The 11,568-nt window shown below is 36.6% G+C and overlaps 1 protein-coding gene across 1 annotated transcript in view; it reads left to right on the plus strand.

Annotated features, from left to right (window-relative positions):
• LOC113054410 (protein phosphatase 1E-like) overlaps positions 1-11,568 on the plus strand; it is a 34,897-nt gene that overhangs the window by 21,897 nt on the left and 1,432 nt on the right. The window contains exons 2-6 of the mRNA XM_026219944.1: positions 5,452-5,573; positions 8,590-8,789; positions 9,637-9,825; positions 9,924-10,067; positions 10,558-10,651. Of these exons, the coding sequence (XP_026075729.1) occupies positions 5,452-5,573; positions 8,590-8,789; positions 9,637-9,825; positions 9,924-10,067; positions 10,558-10,651 (749 nt within the window). The remainder of the gene's footprint in view (positions 1-5,451; positions 5,574-8,589; positions 8,790-9,636; positions 9,826-9,923; positions 10,068-10,557; positions 10,652-11,568) is intronic.

Consider the following 11,568-nt stretch of genomic DNA (forward strand, 5'->3'; position numbering starts at 1 on the left):
ATTGCAGTTGACACAATAAAATTTTAAGAATTATTTCCATTCTGTTAGTATTGGAAAGTCCACCCCTCAACTAAAACAATAATGGCTCAGAGGAAGAACACTGTTAAAACTATTTCCTTCAGCTGATGAACAATGAAAATGATGAACAGCCAATCAGAATCCTCCCCACTTTAAAGAGCTTATGTATTTAAAGCAGCAGATATACAATTCTGCAGCATGCGCTTATATTAAAAAAATTTTTATTGCATGTTGGTGTGGATGCTAATATATAGTTGATATTATTTAGTAATTTATTCCATGCTGTAAATAATGGCATGGACATAATTATACTCATTTGAATTTTCTTTACACCCCTCATAAAAAAGCCTCCAGAAATGATGATAGATGAAACAGTATGTGACATTTAGAACTGAATGCCGCTTGTCTGGGTCTCATAAACTGCCATAAAAGATTGCATAGTAAGAATGGTGTCTGAGGCCTAGTTAGGCTGTTACCTGAGATAACACCGATTTCCTGTTTTTGGTGCCCTCTTTCTCTCTTTATCTTCATGTCTCATTTTCTGTCTCTCTTTCTATTTAGCTATTACTCACTTTGTCAGTAAAGGTATGCAAAGCTTTTCAACCTGTGCGACGTCAGCAGGCAGGTCAAAGGAAGAGAGTATGAAAAGTGTGGGTTAGCACGATGCGTGGGTGTGATGACGCCATCGCTCTCTTTTCTCTCCCTCCTTCCCTTTCCAAAAGCGTGACTCTAGGCACTATACTGAGCAGGAGAGGAATGATGGGAAAAGTGTTTTTTTTTTTTTTTTATAGATTAAGGTCCTTGACCCAGAACAAGCACTAGTCTTTATTTAGGCATGCTGTTGTGTGTGTGTGTGTGTGTGTGTGTGTACGTGTGTGGGAGGATTGTGGGAGTAATAGAGAGATTGAGATGAGAGAGAAAGAGTGATGGACAGGAAGAGGATTTAGTTTGGTGTTAATCCTGCATGATGCTATTAATAACCATTGAGTCATCTACGTGTACACGTGCGCACACACACACACACACACACACACACTCCAACGTATCAACAAGAAGCCACAAACTCATTTTCACCCACCAGCTCTTCTGATGAACTGGGGAAAGTCATTTATGTGTTGTGTTAGACAGTTAAACACTTTTTCAAAGTAGAGTAAAAAAGTAAAACGTTTTTCATCATTTACTCACCCTCACATTGTTCCAAACACATCTTACTTTCTTCAGTGGTGCATATAAGAGGATTTATGCTTTTCTGTCCATATGCTTTTCTGAAGTCATATGATAGCTTTGTGTAAGGAACAGACCCAAAATTTAAGCCATTATTTGCTGAAAATGTTGTCCTCTGCTGTACTGTAGCTTTCTCGTATAAACTTTCCAGTATCCGTAGAATAGTGCTAGAAATGCCAAGGTTATAGATACGATTCCCAGGGAAATCAAGAACTAATGAAATTGGATTGTGCTGAAGGTTTTTCTAGTTGTATAAAGGTATTGTATTTCTTTAGAAGACTTGAAATATAGCAGACAATCACGTGGACCATCATGATTTATGGTTATTTTATTTTAGTTGTTATCATTTTGTTGCTTGAGTGCTTCAGTCCCTATTCACTTTTTTATATCAAAATATAAAATATTACCTTTTGTGTTTCACAAAGGGGTTTGAACAGCATGAAGATGAGTAGATGTTGAGAGAATGTTGCATTTTATGTCTCTGTATTATTCATTTCAGGCATTCTTAACAAGAGTTTAATCTTAATGATAAATGCTTCATTATGGGAGCTCATTACCAGCATGGATCACAGCAAAAACTGTACTGAAGTCTCAGAGGAGAAGCTGTGTGTGGAAAGGAAAACCTCTCATTCACACACACAAGTGATGTAGAGTGTTTGGGGGATCTTACACAATCAAGGACGGTTGAAAGTTAATGTAAGAGTAGAAACCCCCTTGAGAGCCTTGTTTAAGTGTGTGTGTGTGTATGTGACATGTTTTTGCAGTGGTTGGTGGGTTTGAACATGCATGCCAAGCCACACTGCATCAAATACAGGCTCATCTAGACATGCACAATGCTATTTCCATATCTTAAAAATGCATTTCATCTAGTTGAATCTTAAAGTGTATAATAAAGCAGATTTGCTAAACTAATGACTGTTTCCCTCCGTATGCCATTGTCTGAATGGACAGATAGCCCCGGCCCAGAAGCATGCCATTTATAGAGTCAGTGTTTTCAAGCAACTCAAACAAATTCAGCAATGTTTTGAAAGCATCATAGCTTTTACGGAATTATCTTGAGAATCAATATATTAATGGCTAATTTGTAATTGTCGTTACATATTTAGATGGGATAGAAAGCATTGAAACACTTCAATTACACAGTTTTTAAGTTATATTTACTGAACATATATATCACTATAATATTTTTTATTACTTATGGATTTTAATTAAAAATGTATTGTATAATAAAGTATAACAGCCTTTTGTACCCTGCTTAATTACTCTGCGTGCAGTGTGTGTTCAGCAATGTGTGCAAAGCTTCATTTCTCTCCTGACATGAAGTGTGACTATAAAGTGTTAGCCACACTGAGCCTTCATTTCTCTGAATGACGTCAAAGCAAGGCTCCCCGAAACACATCCGTGATTCTCTCACCTTTTTTGCTCTCTCTCTCTCTCTCTTTTTTCTACCCTCCTGCTGTTTAGTTGCATTTATCTTCTGTAACCAGGCTAATCTGTTAAACACAAGTTCAACTTATATGAGTGCAAAGCCACTTGTGTTTATGCTTAATTTCCGTTCACAGTTTCTCTGACAACACATAAGCATGCTGTGAGATCTTAGTAGCCTGCTACAGAGATGTCACTTTGTGCTGTGCTGTGAAGTCTGGGGATAAAGAAAGCAGTGCGTATGTATGTTTTGCCACTTGGTTGAGAGGACAAAAACAGCTCTTCCCTAATCCTCATTCCTTACCATGCCTCTGACTCCTCTGTGCTGCACAAGAAACGGACGTCTCCCATTGGCTCACCTTAGCTGTGCCCCAGAGCCTCAGCCAATCAGAGCTCCCCAGCTCAACACCCCTCAGGTAGTGACGGCTGTGTGTATGTGTGCTGGAGAGAGAGAGCAAGAGCATTTCTATGAATGGAAATGCGGAGGTGGATCCCAGAATTTGATGGCAATTGGCATGTCATTTATCTCTCTTTCTGTCTTCGTCCCCTCCTCAAGCCATCAGTTCCTCCTCCATCTCACTGTCACTTTTCTCTCCCATCTTTTCATCTTTCTATCATGGCGGACACACTGCTGTCCCTGTGACTCCCAGTGTCCTTAGGATCTGATTCAAACATCAAAGTGGATGTATGGATGGAAAAAACAATTAGAAGATATCTAGTTAGATGGATAATAGATGGACAATGATGAACATAGATAGATAGATTGATTATGATTAATATGAACTCTCTTTCATCCCTTCTTCATACTGAATGAACTGATTATATGATGTTTGGAAGAAGCTGTTCGCTCCTTTAGCCTCCTTCTCATCTCTCTGCTGGATCTTTCATTTGGAGCAGACCGTCATTGAGTCGTCCTTGAGAACGCTCCACTTTCCGTCCTCCAGTCTGCTGGTGCTCACTGTGTGTGTGTGTGTGTGTGTGTGTTTGAGTGTTTGTGTGTGTGTGTGTGTGTAACAGATTGCTCTGATTTCTAATATGTGTGGCTTTAATATTTGTGGCTGTTTGCCTCACTACAACATCACTCACCACGGCAACCTGTCGTCATGGATGGCGCTGCTGTCAGGGTTGTCATGGTTACGCAGGCACATCAGTTGTCAGTGTCGTACAGCCTCATGTTGTTATGAGCACCAGAGCTGAGGCATTTTAATGCATTGTTAAGATATTCATGATGCCTCACGGTTGTCATCTTTGGTTATATTTTCTCCACTAATACTTAGGTAAAGCAACATGTTTTTGGTTGCTCATACTTTATTTTAAAGGTGTAAGTATATGTAAGTCTTGTAATGGTGGTTAAAATTATAGATGACAAACAACATGTATACGTTGTATTATAATGCATTATGAATAAACATATAGTACCTTTATGAAGCATCACATATAAAATATTCAAAAAATCATTTAGATTTAGAAATCGAATCTATTGTCTTTATGACCTTCATTATTTCTTCTGGCTTCTTTTATGCTAATATTCTATCTATAGTTTTATTTAATTGACTACAGACAATCATTCATAAATGAAGCACGTCATAAGAGATGTTTTGGGATTAGGACATCACATTATTGGATGGCTCTGTTATCCTCTCTCATCAGGCCACAGCTGAGGCTATTAATTCAACAGAATGTTGGCAAACTCTGCTGAAGCCCCTCACAGACAGAGGGAGATGGGAATGGCACATCGACACTGTCCAGAAACACGCTTTGAAGATTTTGCAGGCATATTTATTCACTGAGATAAATTAGATAGTTACGTTTAAGACATTTATAATGTTACAAAAGACTTCTGTTTCATATGAATGCTGAAAAAAATCACAGTTTCCACAAAAATATTAAGCAGCACAACATTGATATTAATAAGAAATGTTTCTTTAGCGCCAGATTCAGAATAAATTACAATTTAAAATCTATTAAAATAAAAAATATATTCTTTTTAACTGTATTATTTCACAATATTAGCGTTTCTTTTTTTAATATTTTGTATTACATTCAAAACTGGTTACATATAGGTCTTTAAAGGTGCAATTTTTATTCTATATTATTCTATATTCTTGTTATCTACCCCAAAATTTTCATAATTCATTATGGCATAATGTCATATAGTATTTCTGGTCCTTGTTTTCAAAATGATTGTCAGTCATTTAATGGGGAGATCCCTGTTCTGTTCGGATGACATTTCCTCATCATCTATTACGAAATCCTCTTATGGGGATGACAGGGCTTGTCTTTAAGTGTCGGCTCTTGATTTCATAATGTGCAGTTGTGTTTATTTTCAGTGATCCAGTGGGGTTTCTGCTGGAGTGGATTTGGGTCATGCTAGTTTTAGAGTGCCTCTCCTCGCTCTCTCAATCCATCAGAGCGACAAGCCCTAAAAGGATATTCACATCAGTAGTTAAAAAGCCAGGCTTTAACACTTACAGTTCAGCTTTCTACCATTGTTCTTCACCATAAGCATTTATGAAGGAATAGTTCACCCATACAGGAAAATTTTTTGTTAGCAATGAGGTTTTTGATGCACAGTGATCATAAGAATATATTCATATGGTTTTCTCTGTTTTGTGCTGTGGATATTGCTTTTGCCTCCTTCCTACTCATCATCTCATGATTAAATGAGTGTGCGCTCTGTTGCTGAAAAAAGAAATGGAATCAAATACTGACAGCACTGCTTTACATAATGTTTCTGTGATCAACTTAGCAGATGTTTTAAAGCTCTCTTTCTCTCTTTTACAGTAATTGCCCGTTTTCCTTGGCTGCAGCCCTGGCCCGTGGTACTGCAGACAGTATCCTGCAAAGCGATCTCTCCGTGTATCATCTCAACAAGAGTGTGGAGGATGGCACAGACACGCTGCTTCGTAAGTGCCCTTCCAAAAAACATTAACCACATCACATAAACCTAACGTGGACTGTGAAGTCTTATTTTTAAATAAGACTAGTCTAGCGCAGATTCATTGTGACATTCTTGACACTCCTGAGCCATCTGGAAGTCATGCAGAGTCATTAAAGCTAGTGAATGAGTTGGGTCGCATTGAAGTCTTGCTATCGAGTTGTGATCTCATGATATTTGATCCAAATTTAGGCCATTCTGCACATTTTTAAGCCTCCTATTCAACTGCAAATTTAGGTCACTCACTAACTTAGTGGTGGCCTGAATTGCTTTCTCATTTTCTATATTCGAATTGAAATGGCAAAGGAATTTGAGTTGTATGGCTGCTAATACGCCACAGTTTTGACTGGTTTAGAATGGAGACCTTTAGCAGGTTTAATGGCGCTTCAAAGGGTAAATGCAAAGGATGATGCACAGTCTGTTATGGACGTACAATAATATGTCAGTGCCATATTAATCATCGGCTTATATGTAAGATTTTTTATTTATTTATTTATCTGTATAAGTTACTATTGTTCATACAGTTTTTATTATAATTTACAAAGCCATTTCCTTTATTTTCTGTCCTCTTTAAAAACCCTAATAATTTAAATATATTAAATAATTGTAATAATTACTTTTAAATGTAATCTTTATAATAGCAAATATCTAAATAAATATTATTTTATACTGTGCATTATAACATGATGGATAAATTCACTTGTAGCAGTGAAAAACTATTATTTTGTTTTTTAGTATTACAATTTCTATTTATTTAGACAATATACTGTAAAGTTTTAACATCACCGATAACATGAAAATAATGATCATTATAATATATATATATGAAATACATAAAATATATAATACAATTCTATACTCTATTGTATAAAATCTAAAAAAATTATAAATGTATATTATTCATAATTTTTTAATTTAATTATATAAAAATGTTAAAATATATTAAAATATTCAAATCATTACCTTTATTTAGAAAAAAGTATAGAATTTTAATATGCATGTTATTTATATATTTTAACATTTGTGTGCTGCTTTATATAATTAGAGTTTTTTTTTTTTTTTTGACATGATAGTATAGAATTTTAATATATCTTTTATTAATATCTTTTTAACATTTGTGTGCTGCCACAGAGATCGAAGTTTGGTTTGCCCATTCAACCAAACAAATTACAATCCTGCTTCTGTTAGTGACTCAAGTAAAATAAAACATTTCATCTTTAATTATGACCGACAGTCATTTGATTCCACCATAATTCCTTAATAGATAACTCAGAAGATATTCAGAGTTTCCCCGCTGGTAATTACAACATTGCTGTGGCGTTCGTGTACACTGATCTCATTAATACAAGTCCTGAAGGCTGCAATAATTCTCTGTGGTTCACATATAACCTTGCCGTCATGAGTTAGCACAGACATTCACAGAGCACGCTGATCCCAGACAATTTCCAGAGTGGACGGTAGATTTATAAAGCCAGATGGACTGCAATCTGTGTTAAGTTTAAGCTCTGTTCAAAAATACGTCAGAGCAGGAGAACTCCACTTGAGCCGAGTCTGGTTTTCCTTAGCCAGGATGAAGGGTTTCACGGGAGGTACAGTCCTTTAAACATGATGTGACCCATTCCAGCAGCAGAGAGTATGTTTAATGTAAATCTTAGCATTGAAAACGACTGACATCAGTACACGGGGCGGCAGACAGACGTCTGCTCAGGGCAAAGCACTACATACTGTTCAGCAGCTCAGCCCTGAGATGGCAGATTCAATTTAGACTCTGTGCCCACGGAGACAAGACAGAGAGAAAGAGAGAGAGCATCTAAAAGGCTAAGGGAAGAGAAAAGAGCATGTAATGTCTACTTTTACAACCATCAAACAATCTAAAAGGCCTCTTCGTCCACACAATGCTAAAATACATCTGTCAAAAGCAGTACTGAAGCAGACAGACAGACAAAATGAAAATGCAGCCTTTATTTGACATGCAATAAATGGAGTCATAAAAAACAGGCACTCCATTAGGCAAATCTGGGACTTTGCCATAAGTTTTGGCATGCAAACTCTTCCAGCAACATTTTATGAGCTTGAGAAACGTATATCTTGCTTTGCCAATGATACTTTTAAAGGTTTTGTACACCTAAAAATAAACATTCTGTCACTATTTCCTTACCCTCTTGTCTCTCCAAACCTGTACGACTTTCTTCTCTTCGCAATATAACATGAAATATGTTTCAAAGAATGTTAATGCTGCTCTTTTTCAGACAATAAATGCAAATAGTGACCGGAAGTCTAAAAATCTAATATAAAAAAATCCCATAAATGTAGTTATCATATGGTATATTCCAAGTCCTTGCAACAAATGTACCGAACGGACTGAAATGTATAAATGTATCTTTTAAATCTTATTCACATTTCCAGATATTCAAATTTGGAGTAAATGATTACAGATTTAAAATTTTTGAGTAAACTATCCCTTTAATAAGCAACTTTCAATACTCAACACAAATTAAAACACAACAATTGGGCTAGTTGTCCATCAAATGCTTCATATTACTACCTGAAAAGCTTTGAAGATATAAAGAGCCGCATATAGATCACAGGTGGGTGTAAAGGGAGAGCGTTTGCTTCAGAGATATTGATGAGAACCTCACAGAACGAAGGAACGTCAGCTTTAGTCCGTAGAGACCAGAGCTGGAACAATCCCATCATTAGTAAGCAGTCACCTCCTCTCTCTCTTTCTCAGTTGGCAGATGGCCTCTTTTGTCCACTGTCCTCAGTTTCGCTTCCACTGTGCATATAATCAGCAGCTGATGCACTATTTCTTTCCAATATGATATTACAGTCAAATCTGTTTGGCTTGTAAGCAAAACAAACCAGCACTGTCTGTTTGCTTATGGTGCTTGTACAGTGTATGTGTTTTTTTTTGCACATTTGTGACATATTCATCCTGAATCGAAGCAGAGTGTTTATGTGTAACATGTCATTTGCCTCGGCAGAGATTGATTCGATGAAGCTGGCCCGGCTGGTCTTTAATAAGCTCTGTGAGACGTGCTGTCATTGGCTAAAAGAGTTTCCGTATCGCCAACGCCACTTACCGTACTATGAGACCTCCATCCATGCTATTAAAAACATGCGCCGAAAGATGGAAGACAAACATGTGGTCATTCCTGACTTCAACACGCTCTTCAATCTCCAGGTATGACCTTGAGTGTGACTTTACATGACCTTTTATTTTTCACCAAATACACGACACTGCCGTCCAAATATCGGGTCAGTTATTTTTATTTTATTTTTTAGAAATTAATACTTTTATTCAGCAAGAATACATTAAATTGATCAAAAAGTGACAGTATAGACATTTATAATGTTACAAAAGATTTTCCATAAATGCTGTTCTTATTACCTTTATGTTAATCACAGATTCCAGAAAAAAACACTAAGCTGCACAAAAATATTAAGCAACACAACTAAATATTAAGCAGCACAAAAAATAATTACTTTAAATTGTATTAATATTTCACATTTGTACTATTCTTACTGTATTTCTGATTAAATTTATGCAGCATAGACAAAGTGTCGCAGTATTCGCAGCTCAGGGAATCTTCCATAATGAAATCCTTATTTATTTAAAAATTTGTAAGATGCTGATAATTAAAACCTATCAACAACAGGAAACATCTGATTTGCATATATTTCTCATGTGTAATGTTTCAGTTAGCTACATTGACTGCAGTTAAATAAGTGATTTGTTGGATGCCAGAGGTTGGCATGTTTTTGTTTTCTGTTTGTTTTCACACTGATCGAAAGACGTTTACAGGAATTCATTTCAATTGAGAATAGATTATGAGGTCTTTTATGTGGCAATAAGCTATTTTCTGGATAACAACAGGGAATTTTCTTTCAGTATTGTAGCTGTAACAATATACTTTGAATCATGATGTAATCAGCATTTATCAATTAAGTCAAAATCAGAGACATTTTGTTTTATTATTGTCACAGTTATTTTATGAGGTAAATCTAACAAAAAAAGTATGTGTGTTTAGGATCAGGAAGAGCAGGCTTATTTTGCCGTGTTTGATGGTCACGGTGGGGTGGATGCTGCTATCTACGCCGCCAATCATCTTCACGTAAACCTGGTCAGACAAGAAATGTTCAGTCAAGACCCCGGAGAGGCCCTGTGTCACTCCTTCAAACTGACAGATGAGCGGTTCATACAGAAGGCGTCACGTGAGGTGGGTTCATACACCATAAACACTGTCAGACCTCAAGATGCTCATATCAGCCCTTTTTGCATTGACAACATCTGCATGCATCCGTATGTCTGAAACAGAACCTGCGCTGTGGCACCACAGGGGTCGTGACCTTTCTGAGAGGTCACACACTGTACGTGGCCTGGCTGGGCGACTCACAGGTCATGATGGTGAAGAGAGGTCAACCGGTGGAGTTGATGAAACCACACAAACCAGACAGAGAGGTGAGAAAGACTAGTCACTCAAAGCTATTTCTTATCATTTTAACTCATTGTTTTGTTTAATATAATTTTTTATAGTGTATTTAAAATGTAATTTCATTGAACTTTTTTAAATAAAGGGAGACCAATATAAAGTGATCAGGTATGTCCAAATGCCGAAAAACTGGTCTTAGATTGGTCCTAAATTGTTGCATATGACCTTCATTTTTATTTTAATCCAGCTCTTTGCATGGGATGTCATTTAGCGCAGTCTATTCAATTGACAAAAGTCACATGACAGCAAAGCTGTATTACATAACGCACTCCCAAGAGTGGATCTGTTGAGCTGAGTCTTTGGAGCTTTATCTATATAATGAAACTGTGTGTGAGTCACAGTTTAGCCGATTAGAGTTTCACTAATTGACACTGAACTGAACATCATACTAGCTCTTATGGTTAATGACTCCTCTTGACCATATTGTTTGTTTGTTTATGTGTGTGTGTGTGTGTATAGGATGAAAAAAAGAGGATTGAGGCTCTGGGTGGGTGTGTGATCTGGTTCGGCACATGGAGGGTGAATGGCAGCCTGTCCGTGTCGAGAGCCATTGGTATGGGACATTACACCGTTTAGCAAACTGTGTAGCTTTGTTTTTGTGCTCCTTCAAGATATCCACTTATTTAGACAAGATCTTTTGTAAGTGAACTAAAGGTCAGTGGGTGCATATTTTTAGAAGAGGATGTACAGGCAACAGCAGAAACCCATCATCACTCTATAGATATTAGTATGACCGTCTTTTAGAAAGCAAACACTGGCACAGACTCAGTTTAATCAGTGTAATTCAGTTGTGCAGCTTCTACTTGAATCTATGCACTTTCGAAGAAAAAATTGTTAGTTGTCAAAATTTAAACCATAGGACTAGTCCAGATCTTGTGTAATCAGAGCAACTGTGTAGTTGGAGTTGAAAAGAATACAAACTTCTTCATCATGCCAATAAATAATTTAATAAAGTATCAGTGTACTTTACAGTATGTACATTAGCCAGTGTAAGATTACGGCTTTCAGGATAATGAGCGTTGCTGCAATAACAAAGACTGACCTCCTGCAAAATCCTTAGGCAGTATTCCCACGACTTCCTGCACAGGAACGGTTTCACTCGCTAAATCTGTCAGATAATCCTATCAGTCTAGCATTTAATTCCCTTAAAGCTCTCGATTCATAAATAGGACAAGTGAGGTTAATTTTGCTATAGCCTAGGCAACTGGTCTTTTGAAAGTACGACAGAAGTCCAGAACCATGTCAGAATCATATTCTACTCAACAAATCAAAAGGAGCAAATAAGAAAGTATATTTAGTTTAAAGAAAGCACTTATTTTAACACACATTTTAGGGGAATTTTTGGAGTTTTATTAAAAACTATTTTCATTATGGCATTTGCATGGCAATGGAGAATTTATTTAGATTATTAAGAAATGCTATTGTGATTAATGAGAATTAAAAAAATGCAAACTCCAAAACAACAACAAG

This window comes from Carassius auratus, chromosome 35, assembly GCF_003368295.1.
Source record: "Carassius auratus strain Wakin chromosome 35, ASM336829v1, whole genome shotgun sequence".
NCBI classification, from domain to species: Eukaryota; Metazoa; Chordata; class Actinopteri; order Cypriniformes; family Cyprinidae; genus Carassius; species Carassius auratus.